General features: G+C 41.3%; 1 protein-coding gene across 4 annotated transcripts in view; it reads left to right on the top strand.

The window, feature by feature from the left end:
* The window catches only part of GPLD1 (glycosylphosphatidylinositol specific phospholipase D1), a 90,268-nt gene that overhangs the window by 24,901 nt on the left and 47,772 nt on the right, over positions 1–17,595 (top strand). For all 4 annotated transcript variants that reach the window (XM_068236978.1, XM_068236976.1, XM_068236979.1 and 1 more), the window contains 4 exons: positions 3,549–3,603; positions 7,717–7,824; positions 7,912–7,939; positions 8,029–8,168. In XM_068236978.1, coding sequence (XP_068093079.1) covers positions 3,549–3,603; positions 7,717–7,824; positions 7,912–7,939; positions 8,029–8,168 — 331 coding nt within the window. The remainder of the gene's footprint in view (positions 1–3,548; positions 3,604–7,716; positions 7,825–7,911; positions 7,940–8,028; positions 8,169–17,595) is intronic.

Here is a 17,595-nt window from a genome sequence, read left to right as displayed (position 1 = left end):
ATGTATCAATTTAGACATTTCCTTCTCACATTGGGCACGAGGGAGACACTTTCAAGGGAACTGACTCAGTTTGAGAGGCTCTGTCTGATGGAGGGACCGACAAAGGGAACATTAGCAAAAATCTATAAAATATTGGAGGAAGAGGAAGACCATACTCTAAAGTACAAAATAAAGTGGGAGGGGGACATGGGGAGGAACTGGGAGAGCACCCAATGGGAAAGAATTCTGAGGATGACACACAAGGCCTCGATGTCCACTAGAATACAGGAATCTGGGTATAAGTTAGTAATGAGGTGGTATTATACGCCAGTTAGATTAAACAAGATGAGTGGGGCAAGTCCAATGTGCTGGAGGTGCGGTAAGGAAAGAGGAGAGTTGCTGCATATCTGGTGGACATGTGAAGGCCTCGCTGGATATTGGGAGAAGGTAAAGAAATATATATGGGAACTGGCTGGAATACCAGTTCAGTCAGGTCCGGAGGTATATTTGCTACATCTGGTGGAAAAAGGGATTAAAGAGTATAGAAGGTCATTGGGGATGCACTTAATTAATGCAGCTCGAATTCTAATTGCAAGAAACTGGAAGTGTCAACAGGCCCCCTCCATAAGGGAATGGTTTACAGAAATAGACCAAACTTATCAGATGGAAGAACTTTCAAGTATAATTAAGGGAAAAGAAAATCGGGGGTGGGACAAATGGTTAGAATTCAGAGAAACAGAAGAATACGAGAAGGGTAAGATATAGTGTCCAGAAGGGGATGGGAGGCTCGCCTATGGGCAGGGAGACATAGGCCTGGGCTCGTAGGTATCTGCTGGTGGCCGGGTGGTTGGTGGAGGTGGCACACGGTGGAGTTCCGGGGCTGAGGCCATTATGTATAAATCTTGGTCGGCAAGAAGAGAAAGACAGGTGGGACCGATGGGTATCTATTCACTACACTGGGTGTGATCTAAATCTCTGGGTGGTGGTTCTAAATCTTGTACCAGTGTCTTTTAAAGGGGGTTGTAAACTGAGGATAAGGAAAGGGCCTCTTCCCCAAGATGGGAGAAAGGTTTGGAAGGAGGTAGGGCTAATAAGAATTGGTGTAGGAAGAGGTGAGAGAAGAAGTACTGCCCTGGGAACAGTGGAGGTGGGTCAGATTTGGGGAAGGGGAGGGGGGGGGTAGACACACTTTTAGGAGTATATGTATAAGATGTTGTACTGGTATCTCTTTGTCTCTTTTTGTAAGATGATGGGAAATATTTATTGTTGGATAAATAAAGAATAAAAAAAAAAAAAAAAAAAGAAAAAGCACACAGGCATTGATATGGTTAAATTTGCATACTTACAAAAAACGTGAAAACATACACAAATTCGCTGTAAAATTCACGGTAAAATCTGCATGTGAATTCGTCTTCGCATTTTCTGCAACAAATTTGAACTGCACAAGTGGTAACGGGCCCTTACTGACTTACATACTGGCTTGAGCCTAGGTTCGAATCCTGGCCAAAGGCTCAGACCCTAAACAGTAGACTATCCTGTTGTGTGACTAAGTCAATACGACTGTGGATAGCAAAGAAATGTCAGTAGTTGCAGAGGATGAAGATGATAATAATAATGTTTTGTGAAGAAGAGCATATAGTTGTGGTTAGCTCCTAACTCTGTGCCTGAACAGCCCTAACCTACTGTATTCTTTCTGTCTGCATGTCAGATGGAACAAACACTAACTGATCAGTTTAGCTTTTTCTTATAGTATGTCATCATGGCTTATCTTTTTCCACTCTGTTATACTCCCCACAATTCTGCTTGTCACCCCATTCCCACTTGTCACCTCATCATCAATGTCACCTGACCTTCATGATGTCACGCCGCAGTTGTGGCTTCAAATTCTGCATATCTATTCTTATCTTTTTTTCCTGTCTTTATCTTTTTCACCTTCAAATCTGTGTGACAGATGCCTTATCTTCAGATACTGTTGATTACAGATGTTTCTATATGACTGAGTGTTTCTTCTGCTGATTTCTGTCACCCACTGATGTCTGCAGTTGACTGTGGCCATGTAAGCATTTCTAGCTTTTGCCAATTTTGAGTCAACTCCCGTCTCTCTTAAAGCAATAGGATCAGCCATACTATGCCATGGAAAAAAAACACATATATAAGTAGATAAATACTTGATCTACTTACATAACACATGTATTGTACTGGCCACGTTTTGATTTCAGCGAACGTTATATTGTAAATTAAGAGAATTCTGTTCCTGGTGGGGGCCATGTCTTTTGCCCACAGTTAAGGCTAACTCGTGATGTCATTTCTGCCCTTTACTTTTTTGCTTGTCTCCTCCAATCGCTGAGTCACCTTAGCCTTGCTTGTAAACATAATTGATGAGGGGATTAGGTTTCAGATAAGCAGCTGGCAGGGAAATAAATGGAAGAGGAGGAATATATTATAGATAAAAAGAACCCCCAGCATGCAATTCTTTGGCACCGACTACTAAAGAGCCAGTGCTCCTTAAGTATGTGATAACTCCAAATCATAACAGCGGAAAAAGTTTTGAAATTTTTGAATGCAGGCTTAGCATCTTTATCACTTAATACACTCAGACCAGTTGCTGTGGAAATGTGACTTTTATGGTGACAATACCGCTTTAAGCCACATACACAGGTTAGATAATCTTTGGCTGCCGGGCATACATGGGTCGACCGGTGGCTCGATTAGCCGCCGGATCGACCCCAGCCACGTCCCCGCTCGTCCGCACGTGCACGCGGATCGATTGCCGCTCGCCCCCGCTTCCTTATCAGCGCTCGATTCCCTGCCATTGTCCGCAAGCGGGAATCGAGCGGGCGGGGGTCAAGCGGCTTGATCGGGCCAGCTGAATATTATCAGCTGGCCGGATCAGCTGGTCGATACACGATACAGAAACGTACCGTGTATCACCTAAGACAATCGTTTTGAGCCGGCTATGCTGGAAATCTAGAATGTGCATAGCTGCCCCACAATGTTGTTTAGCTATTGAATATGTCAATCTTTTACCTGATCTACCACAAATCTGTAAGTGTATATATGGGCAGCTTTAAGGTGCATAAATACACAATGAGCGTCACCAATCAGGTTTGAGCTTGATTCTGTGGATGGCACTACAGGAAATTAGTGCTGTTCAGATGCATACCAGAGTGATGCATACAGTTGCCATAGATTGGGCGAAGAGTGACGATGGAGCAGTGCATGGTGCAGCGATTTCCTGTGACTGGGGTAAGGAGAGGAACAATGCACTCAGGGGTTGCTGTTGTTTAAATATCTGGCATGCCAGATCTTTATATGAGCTTGGTTAAATATTTGTATGCATGCTAGATTCTCATATGCCCCAGATGGCTGCATCAGCCAAGGCTCACCTAGCATGCGGATGCAACTTTATAGTTTAGAGTTTAAGTGGGATCATGTGGACTTTGAGTGACAAAATGTAGCTCTGTTTTATTTTATTTTTTTATCTCAAATATGCATTAATTACCTTATACAAAGCTGACAGCAACACTACTAGTATGCTTATACTTACTTTTTTACGTTTTTTGTTTTAGGCGGTGATGTTCTCAGTCAGTATGAACTTGATTTTCATTATCTGGAATCAAAATGGTGAGATAAACCAAATGGAATGCATGAGATGGCCATAAACAATTAAACCGAAAAGATTTTCATAATCCTTTGATAAAATAATTGATTGTGTAGAAAAATCAAATGTAATTTTTTTTAAATCAATTTTCGTAATATTTTTTATATTATTGTTGGTTAAAAATTCAGATTTTTTTTTCTTTTTTTAGAAAACAGCTGAATAGTGTATGGTGGATTGGTTAGATTTATAATTCAATACAATCAATCAAAAAAAATTGTATTAAATGTAAAAGATAAAAAAAAATGTATGTTGAATTCACCATTTAGTTTTATTTCGACCTGCAAAAAAACTCGGCATGAATATTTTCTTATGAGAGTGTTCAAAAACCCTTCTTTCTTGACATAAACAAAGAGCTGCCTATTTATGAAGCATGAAATGGCATTTCCATGACTATATGTTTTAATTAAAACTCAAAGAAATCGAGCAGGCATAATTAATGTCACATTATCTTAGTCACCTAAATAGGTATCAATAAACAGGGGAAATAGGTCAACGACCTCAAAACTCAAATCTAAACAAAAAAAGAAAAAAGACCCCCTCTCTTGTGATCTAATGATAGGTAAAAGCATTCAATCAGGCATAACTCAGGACACCAAAGTTACCATGAAAAAACCTTTATTAATGACCAGCTAATGAATTAAAATCAATTAAAAACAAACAGCCAGACCTGGTACATGTGTCCCTAAGTAATAAATTAACAATTGAGTCTATTGACAGATATCATAAGTATAGTCTCTTCTGGTTGCTCCTGTGATAAGTGAATAAAAGCGGAGTCCTGATCTTGAAAATAATGGTAATAATAATAGTAATAGGGACTCCTGCTCCACAGGTCACTATCCCAGAAGAAACATATAAATATTGAAAATTACTATTCTCACATCTCTCCTGCTGGAGATGAAGTGCTAGTGCTAAAAAAGCTAATTAATAGACTGAAAACTCCCTAATGGAGATAAAGTGATAACCGTGCAAAATCAAATTAATTATAAAACAAACATATAACTGCAAAAATTGATAAACATACATCATTGAATCAAAAAAGTGAAATGTGCAAACTACAACAATTGATCAAATAGCCAAGTAAATAAAGACAAAGATTGTCTTAAGGTAAAGGTTAGTGCAAGGAGATGGCCGCAATAGCCAAATCTGAAGTCACCTAAAGTGCATGAATGAGCAGGGAAGGAGATCGTAGGAAGCAAAAAGACTCACCAAATGAAAGAGTTAAGAGGACCAGGAAAGGCTGTACAGCGCTGCCCGCGCTGTCCCACTAGTTCCGCCGAAGCTGTCCCTTGGCAGCTTCGGCGGAACTAGTGGGACAGCGCGGGCAGCGCTGTACAGCCTTTCCTGGTCCTCTTAACTCTTTCATTTGGTGAGTCTTTTTGCTTCCTACGATCTCCTTCCCTGCTCATTCATGCACTTTAGGTGACTTCAGATTTGGCTATTGCGGCCATCTCCTTGCACTAACCTTTACCTTAAGACAATCTTTGTCTTTATTTACTTGGCTATTTGATCAATTGTTGTAGTTTGCACATTTCACTTTTTTGATTCAATGATGTATGTTTATCAATTTTTGCAGTTATATGTTTGTTTTATAATTAATTTGATTTTGCACGGTTATCACTTTATCTCCATTAGGGAGTTTTCAGTCTATTAATTAGCTTTTTTAGCACTAGCACTTCATCTCCAGCAGGAGAGATGTGAGAATAGTAATTTTCAATATTTATATGTTTCTTCTGGGATAGTGACCTGTGGAGCAGGAGTCCCTATTACTATTATTATTACCATTATTTTCAAGATCAGGACTCCGCTTTTATTCACTTATCACAGGAGCAACCAGAAGAGACTATACTTATGATATCTGTCAATAGACTCAATTGTTAATTTATTACTTAGGGACACATGTACCAGGTCTGGCTGTTTGTTTTTAATTGATTTTAATTCATTAGCTGGTCATTAATAAAGGTTTTTTCATGGTAACTTTGGTGTCCTGAGTTATGCCTGATTGAATGCTTTTACCTATCATTAGATCACAAGAGAGGGGGTCTTTTTTCTTTTTTTGTTTAGACATGACTATATGTTTTATCTTCAGTTAACGTTTCAACGCTATTATAGGCTGACAAGTAGTGTAAATTTCTTGTTTTGTTATCTAAGAAAATGATTAAACTATGGCCTCAATTCACTGAGCAGTTTAGACTAGTCTACTGATGGTTTAGTCTACTGATGGTTTGGTGTAAATCAGTTGCATCAAAGGGGAATTCACTAATAATTACCAAATGTTTTAGACCTGTTTTTAGATCTGGTCTAAAACATTCGTTAATTAGGTCTATAATGCAGGGGAAATTATCAAAAGATGCAATTCACAAACGAGTAGCTATGACTGACATCCTTCTCCTCTGATTAGCTCTCCTCTGGATACAATTAAACTCCTACATAATTCATTCAAAAGGTTCCATCCTCATGTCTAAAATACCTCACGGAAGTACTTTACCAACAGAAATCAGCTGGTCTAATCTCTGTCAGAAAAAGTGGGTGTGGTTACTCCTTGTTTACCTTTGTGAATTGCATCTTTTGATCATTTCCCCTGCTTTACCAACCTAATTACCAAATGTTTTAGACCAGGTCTAAAAACAGGTCTAAAACATTACACCAAACCATCAGTAGACTAAAAACCATCGGTAGATTAGTCTAAACTGCTTAGTGAATTTAGGCCAATATTACTTTGCCACATTCCACCATTTTATAAATGAAGAAAATTGGCCATATTTATGGGTCTGTAGGAAACCCAAAATTTACCTAAAATTTACCTAAAATTAAATGGCGGGCTCCAATATAAAATTGACACTAGAGCTCACACAATTGCATGTGTCCCCGGCCTGGATGATGATAGTTACTTGCGTTCCGCTGTGCTCTGTGCATGATGGGGGCGGTTTGAGGGCTCTGGCTCCAGGGGTCAATCTGGCTGCCTGGTTACCTATACTTGGGGGGCTAAATCTGATTTCCTTGGTGGTGGGGGGGGGTCTACATGTCTACATCTAGCTACCTATGCTGGGAGAAGGGGGCATCTAGCTACGTACAGTCAGGGGATAATTTGTTATTACATACGGTACAGTCTTTTAAAAAATGAAAACAGGCACTGGAACTATTCTGGTTGGTCAGAATTGCTGCAGCTGAATTAGACTCACTCCCTCATGTTTTGCTTCCAGAGTTCTATCCATCAAAGTCCTGCTATCAGAACTGAAAATATTTCACAAATGGTCTTAACAAAAACAAAGCATAATCATGCTTTAAGCTTTAGTTGTTTTTGAGTCACACACCTGCAACATGTGGAGTCACACAAGCATGCAGCCAGTGTCAAAGCATCTAATATGCACACTCATTCTGGCCAAGCAACTTAACCTCCTGAGCGGTATGGACGAGCTCAGCTCGTCCATCACCGCCGGAGGCTGCCGCTCAGGCCCTGCTGGGCCGATTTTCTTCAAATAAAGTGCAGCACACGCAGCCGGCACTTTGCCAGCCGCGTGTGCTGCCTGATCGCCGCCGCTCTCCGGCGATTCACCGCGAGCAGCGGCGAAAGAGGGCCCCCCTAGCCGCCTGAGCCCTGCGCAGCCGGAACAAAAAGTTCCGGCCAGAGCTAAGGGCTGGATCGGAGGCGGCTGACGTCAGGACGTCGGCTGACGTCCATGACGTCACTCCGCTCGTCGCTATGGCGACGATCTAAGCAAAACAAGGAAGGCCGCTCATTGCGGCCTTCCTTGTTTATTCTGGGCGCCGGAGGCGATCGGAAGAACGCCTCCGGAGCGCCCTCTAGTGGGCTTTCATGCAGCCAACTTTCAGTTGGCTGCATGAAATAGTTTTTTTTTAATTAAAAAAAAACCCTCCCGCAGCCTCCCTGGCGATCTCAATAGAACGCCGGGGAGGTTAAAGTAACAGACTCAGAGCACCAGCACAGAAGTCACACTACTGGGATTGTTTATTAGAGAATGAAGATGGCAGCATACATATTCCTCTCACTTCAGGTTCTCTTGAATTCATCTTCTACATTTGTCCCTTTCTTTGGATTACTCATATTTCTTTTCCAGGTATATTCCAATAAAAGACCTCTTTAACATATATGAAGAGTATTATAATGGGACAGTGATTGACAAACGCACGATTACGGACTGTACCTACATCCTTTTCCTGCAACTGTAAGTAAAAACGCAACACTACAGCTGCAAAGGCAATGAACTGGAAAGTACAAAAAACTTAAGAATTTTTCCTGTTTTTTTCCGCAGCCATGGTGAACATTTTGCTGTTTCTAAGGTAATCCTGTTTTATTTCGAGAATGATATTCAGAAGATTCTTCTTCTTGAGAATACTGCAGTGGTCATTTCATTTTGATTAATTCACAGCTTTACAATACTTACGCAAGAAAGTCCCCCTTTTTGGTGGAGAGGTTCCATGAATACTTTCTTGGCGGTGTTGATGACATGGCATTTTGGTCCACGAAGATATTTCAGTTAACAAGCCATATGTTAGAGAATGGCACTGGGTAAGTAACACTGACTCGTTTCATTTCTAACTCACCTTCTGTAGTGACATTTGTTGGCATTCACACATTTAATTAGAAGAATGCTGAACTGTGAAGGCCTCTCCCATGGCTGCTGTATTTAGGCTCCACGTTGGAAACAGGTTGTTTCAGTCTCAAAAATGCTTTTATAAAAAGCTGACCAAGTGGTCCACATTAGTCAGGCAAGTAACTGAGTGAGCAAAGATCTAAATGTTAGGGGAATTTACCAGTTGTCCCTATATCTTACGCAGCTCCAACAGGAGTAGCAGGAAATTTGGGTGCTCGCTAGAGGCAAAAGTTCGGCCGCGGCCATAGGCACCCATTGAAATAGCTGTATTGAGGGGAAATTTGGGCGCCTCCAGCATCACGGATGGCAAAATTACCCCTCAATGCTGCTATTTTAATAGACGCCTATGGTGGCACCTGGAAAAATTACGTTTTTGATTTTTTTTTTGTGACAATTCGTGGCAAGAGAATGGTTAAGATTAGGCGTGGGGGGTGTTTAAGTTTAGGCATGGGGGCTGGTTAAGGTCAGGTGTCAGGTACAGTGTTTGGGGCTGGGGGGGGGGGGGGGATTTAGGGTTAAGCATCAGGAAGAGTGTCTGTGTGGGGCGGGGGGGGGGGGGATTGTTAGGGTTAGGCATTGGGGGTAGGGTTCTGTCTTTGAGTAGGGTTAGGTTTAGCTATAGAAAAATATTGGTATTTAATACAGACATTTTACAATCCTTCTCTGCACTGTAATACTAGAATATCAGTAAATTTACTGATAGTCTTCTATTGGCTTTCCTGCGCGTCCAAACTTCCAGGTGCCCTGTTATAATTCTGACCTAGATCTTTTGCTGACTACTTCCCCTGTTGAGAAAGAACTGAAAAATGACTTAACTGTGAATAAATGTGCCTTTATAGGTAATTTGTAGCTGATTCCTAAGTGCAACACAATGCAGTCCTAGAAAGGTAGACCTGAGTTTCAGACACTGAAGTCAGATAGGTAGTTTAAAGTTTGCCCTTGAGGCAGTGCTTCATCAGGGGATTAAAAAATGTGTGCAGCAAAACATGAAGAATATAAGCCCCCGTTCACATAAATCAATATAACAAATGGTCTAGTGCAGCACAATGTGCACATCACTGGCTTGAAGACATCATACTGCACTAGATAGATAGATAGATCTAGGTCAGAATTATTATAGCACTGGTGTACATAATAGTGTGTAATACAGTTTATAGCAACTATTTTAAACAGACTTAATAAAAGTTATATTTTATGGTACATATAAGGCCTGTCTTTAGGATTGTGTACATAGCAAATTATTCCCTTGCATCCATTCAGAGTGTTTGCAGTTTAGATTGAGCTGTACAACCGGAAGATAATATTTTAGCCTTATTTTCCACATAAATCTGAGTAGCTAAGAAGTCGTGTGGTCAAAATGTTACCGATACGATTCCATAGTAATAGTATTATAGTATTCCTATGGTTATATACTGTATATTCATTATTGCAAAACATACAGATTTGTGCACTAATCTTCTGCTAGTATATATGCTTATATTACTTATATTCAAACAATCATTAACCCTTTGCACTCATGACACTCTCATCAAGCTGAACCACTGAAAACTAGGTTGCAAGATTATGCAGTTGAAGAAAGGGAACATTAACTTCCAAATGGATTGCATGCAATAGCATTGTGTACTAGACCCTTCCACCAGCGATCAGGGCTGGATTTGTACTTACCAGTGCCCTAGGCCTGCTGTCACCAAGCGCCCCCCCCCGCCACCACCACCACCACCAAAAAACATTCTGGCCAACTATCTGACTAGCGATCACTGGTTTGAATGGGCTCATTTCAGTTGTGCTGCTGTGCCCCTCATTGAACAAAGAATCAGTGGATGCTCTGTCCTCTCAGGAAGGAAATTTGCGCTCCTGCCCAAATGTGCACAGCAGCCGATAGTGTTCTGGGCATGCATACTTGAAAAATTACGGTGATGTATGATCGGTACTTGTCAAGAATGCATAACACTATACTGGCCTCGGTTGCTGTGCACATCTGGGCAGGAGCAGGAAATTACAGGGAGCACAAGTGGTCAGAGCATGCGCTGCTTCTTTATCCTCTGTGTGACTGGCTGCAGTCGGAGACACAAACAGGTGACAGGGCAGAGCAATGGAGAGAAGCCCATCCAAAACAGAGAACAGGTAAGTAGCAAACATCCTGTCAAGACCCACTTTGGATGTTCTGTTGTAATTACAGTGGACCTGAACTCAGAACTTCTCTGCTCTAAAAGATACGCAACAACATAACCTTTACATAAAAACATTTTTGTTACAGCTGATACAAATCCTGCAATAAATAGACAGTGTTTCTAATTCCTACTTTCATGGAAGCAAATATATTAACATCTTGTGCTTTAAAATAAGCTTATATGCTGTGGCAGTCAGGTGACACAGGGAAGATATCAAATTTGTGATTAGACACAGATGTTCGAAAGGCTCTCTAAATACATACAGGGTGCATTTCTCTGTTTTCCTTCTGTCCTGTGCAAGAGTTCAGCTCCACTTTAAAGCATCTGAATGACATTTATTTATATTTGCTGAAAAATCTATGCATCTCTTTTGAATGCTGAATGTACATATGGTGGTGTGCTCTAACATATTGACAGTATACGGGAACAAAGTCTGAAGAAGGCTTATTAGCAGAAAGATTACTCTTTTTCTTTTAAGCCAATAAATGGTATCATCCTGATTCAAAACTCTCTGCTTTTGCTGATGGCTAAGATGGTAGAATGCTCTAATGCTACAGGAAAGCAGAAGGATGCCAAACCATACACACTAGCATATTTTTTTTTTTTATTTTTTTTTTTTTATAAATTCTTTTTTTTAAATTTTAGTTTAAAACAAAAAGACACATATATTGAACGGAGTACCTGATTTCCAACACACGCAGGTGAGGAACCAGGGAAAGGGAAAGGAAAAAACCAAACATAACACCACAAGGCAGTAAGTACAATAGGTCAACACTTTATCACTTTGCGTAAATTACGTGAAAGCCGCATGGGCGCAAAAACAGGACGTGGAGATCTAGTTGTCAAATATATAAAGCATTATTACCTTATCAGAGAGCGCAATGCCAATTTTTAACTGTTCCAACCTTAGGTACTACACATATAATGAAATAGATGCATGTGGAGGACTCATTAGCCTTAGGACAGAGCTACCTACTGTAGTTATCACATTGCTTATTAATACCTATGGATTTATTTCAAGTCTATGCAGTATCTTTACTTGATGTCCATGGTCCCCAAACCTTGTGAAATTTAGCCGGACAACCCCTAGCAATATATGCAGCTTTGTATAAATGGAGGGAGTTATTAATTAACTTTTTCCAATATTGGAGGGTTGGGGGGGCTGGTTGTTTCCAAAGGAGCACTATCGATTTCCTAAAGTAGTATAACAATAGCCCAATGAGGTGTCTCTGCGCTCTAGACGTAGCCAGTGTGTGTACATTCCCCAGTATACATATTAGGGGTTCAGGGGTGACATTGGTCTTTGTTATATGTCCTGTAAATTTGCATATTTCTTTCCAGGCATCAATAATTATGTGACAATTCCAGAATATATGATTGAAATCAGCGCCGGCGGCACCACAGCGCCAGCATGAGCTCGAGCCAGCCTTGTCAAACTTGCTTAATTTGTAGGGCGTGAGGTATGCTTGGTGAACAATTTTGAATTGGATTAGTTTATCTCTCGATGAGATTAAATATTCAAATGGTTTAATCCAGGCATCTTCCCAATCCTCATCATCTAAGGTAGGTATGATTGGTAGCCAGGGTTGTTTAAAAATCGAAACATGAGGTTCGGTGATCAGGATTATGCTTTGATAAATTGTGGAAAGGGCTTTTGTGAGGGTCTCACTCAGCAAAATATCCTCTATAGCAGTGGAACTAAGTTTGACCGGCTCTCGCCCAAACTGCGCTGCAAATGCGTGCCTCAACTGCAAATATCTGAACAGATAGCCACTGGGCAAAGAAAATTTGGTTTTAAGAGAGTCATAGTCCATTAACCCTCTGTTCAGGACAATATGTTCCAATTTAGTTATACCTTTTTTAATCCATATAATAGGGTCAGGGATCCTAAAGAAGTGAGGTAGTGTGGGATTATTCCACAATGGAAGATTTGAAGAGAAAGTATTCTGCGGGGGGGAGGACCAAGTCTGGGCCACATTCCAAGCACGGAGGACCACCTTCATATTAATAGGAAGGGGGTATGGTGCCTGCAGCCCCCTATAAACAATTTGAGCTAGTGCCTCATATGACCCAAGAAGTGCTGCGTCAAGGACCGTTGAAGCATTTGTTTGGTCTTGCACTAACCACCAGTGAGCCGTAACAAGTTGGCTGGCGATAAAATATTTATATAAGTCCGGAAAGGCCAAGCCCCCCTCCCTCCATGGTCTTTGTAGCTTTTTAAGGCTAAGTTTGGGAGTTTTGTTGTACCAGATGAAGCTTGAGAGGATTGCATTCAGTTGTTTAAAAAACCCTTTATGTAGCCATATTGGGCAGTTCCTAAGTAGGTACAGGTATTTAGGAAGAAGTTTCATTTTAACAAGGTTAATTCTCCCAACCAGGGAAAGTGGAAGAAATTGCCACCCTAAAAGCCTTTTCTTGGTGTATTGTATAAGGGGAGAAATGTTATCTGAGAAGTAATCTGCTGAGTTGTGTGAGATTATTATGCCTAGATATTTAGTTCGTGTAACAACTTCTAACGGGGTTTGTATTAAAGGAGTATAATTCAAAGGGAGCAATTTGGACTTCCCCCAATTCACGTTAAGACCAGTGCACGGGGAAAACTGTTCAAATAGGTCTAGCACTCCTTTAAGGCAGTCCTCCGGATTGTCCAGATAGATCACCAGATCATCGGCGTATAGGGACACCCTCTCCTCCAGCACCCCCACCCCGAAGCCGCGGATTACTGAGTTTTGACGTATAGCGGCAGCAATGGGTTCCATGGCCAAGGCGAAGAGGGCCGGAGAGAGAGGGCATCCCTGTCTAGTGCCCCTTTTCAGTTGGATGGCCCCTGATAGTTCCGAGCCTATTTTAATATTGGAGTATGGGGCTTTGTATATAGTTTTAAGCCAAGAGACCAATTTGGTACCCAACCCAACTTTAGCAAGAACTGCCCATAGGTATTCCCACTCCACCGAATCAAAGGCCCTTTGAATATCTAAAAAGGCGAGTGCGCGGGGGGCATCAACTCCACCGGAGATCTGGATGTGGGTATAAATACGTCTTAGATTAATGTCAGTTGTCTTGTGAGGCATAAAACCTGTCTGGTCAGGGTCGATTAAATCAGCTATATGTTTGTTAATACGGGTGGTTAGAATTTTGGTTAGAATCTTTAAATCGTTGTTAAGGAGAGAAATCGGCCTATATGATCCGCAATCCAAAGGGTCTTTGTCTTGTTTTAAAAGAAGAATAACGTGTGCCTGAGAAAAAGATGCGGGCAGCGCCCCGTTGCTTAAACATTTATTATATGTTAATTTTAAGTGAGGTGCAAGAATTCGCATAAATCTCTTATAAAATTCGATGGGAAGTCCATCAGGGCCAGGTGTTTTTTGAGGGGGAAAGGATAGAATGGAGTCCAGGATTTCCTCCTCTGTTATCTCGCCATCAAGAATGGAGGAAAATTCAACCTCCAATCTTGGTAGCTGTACACTGTTGATCAACGCAGAGAGGTCTGTAGAAGAGCCCACAAATTGGGAGGTGTATAGGTTTTTATAATAATCTTGGAATCTAGAGAGAATATCTCTAGGAGATGAGAGTATCTCTCCTGACTCCGATTTGATTTCAGGAATATTAGAGTGTTCTAGTGGGTCCCGTGCAATACATGCTAGTAATTTGCCGTTTTTATCCCCTTTCTCAAAAGTGGATTGTTGCCATTCAATAAGGGATGTTTTAGTAAGGTCAGTCATATGGAGATTGAGAGCTCGTTTACATTGCATCAATTCTGCGTATGTTGATTCAGAGGGGGTATCTGCAAATTGTTGTGAGGCTGCTTCCTCAAGATGAGTGAGAGAGGTCAGGGTCGTGTCGAACTCCTTCCTACAGGCTTTAATCTGACTTATATACTCTCCCCTAATCGTTGCCTTAAAGGCGTCCCATACATTGGGAGTAGAGGCGGTGTCTATATTAGTATCCCAGTATTGGTTAATAGCAGTTGTAATTTTCCCTGCTATAGTCTCGTCACTAATCCATTTTGGATTCAGTCTCCACAGTGATTTATTGGCGTGGGTAGGTTGAGAGCATGTAATTTCAAGGGGAGCATGGTCCGAAAGACCGCTAGGTAGATATGTAGCAGTAGAAATTGAGGTTAACATGTCTGTATTACCAAATGCTAAGTCGATTCTTGAAGCTGATTTGTGGGTGGAAGAGAAGTGAGAGAATGCAATCTTTTGAGAATTCTTCCACCTCCATACCTCTGTAAGTGCCAAGGAGTCAGCCCAATTGGTTAGGTCAGTGTTAGCAGTACGTGTCCTATTAGTGGAGTCCAGCTGTGAGGCAATGATATCGTTAAAGTCTCCAATAATAAGGAGCTTTGCAGGTAAATATTTCTGTAACTTGAGAGCTAATTCCTCCAGTAGGGCCGTCTGTAAAGGTGGAGGAGCATATATACCCACAATACAGTATAAAGTGCCACAGATTGCTATGTGTAGTATAATGTATCTTCCATCAGAGTCTGGGAATGCATTAACGAATTTGTAGGTAAGGGATTTATTGATAAGAATCGTAACCCCCCGCGCAAAGCTAGAGTAGGTGGAGTGGAAGGCTCGGTGGACCCATGGTTTAACCAATGACTTGGCCAGAGACCCGTCTAAGTGAGTCTCCTGGAGTATCAGTATATGGGGTTTATTTTTGTTAAGGTATTGGAACATGAGTGACCTTTTAAAGGGAGATCTTATGCCTCTGATATTCCACGAGAGTATTTTCAGGGAGGTCTCCATCCCCAGCAGATATGTTTAATAATAAATGCAAAAGATCTTACATCTTGTGTTAAATATGGTACAGCAAATATGGTTGAGCCCTTGCGTTGGTTGAGTGAATTAGAGTGTGACATTGATAAAGTTTGTAGAGTAGAAAGAACATACATTGTGCTTGTGGTATACAACTAAAAACCCCTGCTGTAGTACTAAATTTAAACTTTAACTTTACTACAGCTTAATCCCAACGAAGCCCAAAAACACTTGTGTCCTGGATCTAAAAACCGGAGACCCAGAAAAAAGAATAATGTAGGAAAATGTCCTACCTGGGGGGTGGCGGTGGTAACGGTGAGGTGGGTCCGCTGCCCAGTTGCACCTATCAATGTAGGAGGTTTTATGCTTAAACGGTATATAGAGTAGCATGAAAGGAGCGCGGATGAGCGCACGGGGCAAGGCGCCAACAGATTCAAATTGCAGGCTGTTGAACCGGGTACTCACAGGAGATCTTTAAGAAGTTAGGGCCCTTTTCCACTACACAGCCGAACCGCAAAGCCGCAGATCACTAGTGATTTTAATTGGCTAGGGTTATTGCTTAACATAAAAATCGTGGGAAATATTTCCCACCACAGTGACTTGACTTAGAAATCACAAATTGCGGATCGCGGTCGCATTCTGGAGCGACATCCAAAGTGATAATACAATGGAAATAGAAATCGTAATCACCATCACATAACAGAATTGATGAAAAATCACAACCGTAATCCGTCGCCCGTGCGCCGCAACTGCCAGTGGAAAAGGCCCTTATTGAGCTGGCAATGGGGCATAACATATTAACAGGCAGGGGGCCATTTTGCAACCTTAGATATGGATGACGCATTTGGTTTGAGCTAAAAGATCTAGTTAGTACTATATGCCTAGCATAGAGGGAATTCAACATTTCAATATGAAGTATAATAGTCCTGGACACAAGAGAGCAGCATAGGCCTGCTTTAGAAGCCACAAACCACGTGGATCAAACATAGAGATGATTGAAGCAGGTGTTGGTATGTAGCCATTCCTTGTACACCTGTTCTGTATATTAGTTTGCTTCACATGAAAAGTGCACCTAGGAACGGCTGCTGGTCAATTGCATAGTATTTATAATTGTTGGCCCACACTGCCCTCCAGTGCCCAAAACAAGTAATAGCATTACATTTCTTAGTGTAACAGTTTCAGCGGCTCAAATTCTTTCCGTGCGGGTATATTAAAAGAACATATTGTTCCATGTTGTTACAATTTACCAAGGTTTATACATAAACATGTAAACTGTATAAATGTGCACAGTAAATAAAAACCCTAGTGTATAACCCTTTGTTCAAACCCAGAATATTGATTACATAGCCTGCCTGCTGTCCATGCCTTATCCGGGAGCGCTCACCCCGCCAACCAACTCATTAGTTAGTAAACTAACATTTGTCAGAACGCAAAACTGAAATTTTGAAATTGTATGGAGGAACTATGTGCCTGGAGTCTCCAATCACAAACTGAACAATTTAAAAGAACCGATAGGCATATGAAGTTGCCTATGCAAAACGTACTTAGCTGCTATAACATGAGAAACTGAATGTAGGATTTAGTCCCTCTCCCCCCAAGCCCCACGGGGGCATGAAATGGCATTCCTTGAATTTTAATTATTTAATTGAATTGTAAGCAGGTGCTTGCGATGATCATATTAGCCTAGCCCCGTTATAAAGTGGACGTAGAGTCCCCGACATATCCAGTGCAGTGATATTAAGCTTGCCCCATCTCAAGTATCTCTAAAGCAATCTACATAACTATGTACATTCAAATAAAGGCAGGATGGCATTACATTATATCGATTGTTTGCAGATGAGCTGGTTTGTCCATGCAGTAAGTATTATTTTAGCAGTACATTTGCATAACTGACGGTCATGCCCAAAGCTGCAGCAAGAATAGGATCTTTGTATGAGTATTATAAAGTTTGTTATTGCAAAAAAGGGCGATGGTCCTGAGAACAATATGAAGGGCATTATGTTGACTCCTTGTTCCTCCTAACAGTAAAGCTTGGAGTAGGATGGAGCTGCTACAGTCTCTGGATGTTCAATTTACACCGGCAGCCGAACCAACACACTAAATTAATTGTTCAGTGTAGCACATCAAGGACAAGCACGAGGGGCAGGTGTCTCTCCCTACTATGTCCGTTAATCGGTGTGAGGAGGAGCCACAAGTTCCCGGGCAAAGTGGACAAGAAGAGGGGCGGGCAGTAAACATATAAAGAAATGGGGGAGTCAGCAGGGAGTTCAGCAATAGTGTCCACCATTTTAAAGAGGCAAACAGTTGTAGGGAAAAAAACATTGGCAGTTTGAAAGTACAAAACTCACCCCACATACCTGTCTTCTTCAAAGAATGCAGGTAGCAACTATCGTTTGCCAGGAAACAATAAA

The sequence above is a fragment of the Hyperolius riggenbachi genome, chromosome 5 (genome assembly GCF_040937935.1).
Source record: "Hyperolius riggenbachi isolate aHypRig1 chromosome 5, aHypRig1.pri, whole genome shotgun sequence".
NCBI lineage: Eukaryota > Metazoa > Chordata > Amphibia > Anura > Hyperoliidae > Hyperolius > Hyperolius riggenbachi.
Note: the sequence above shows the minus strand (reverse complement) of the source record. Positions and strands in the feature narration are given on the sequence as shown.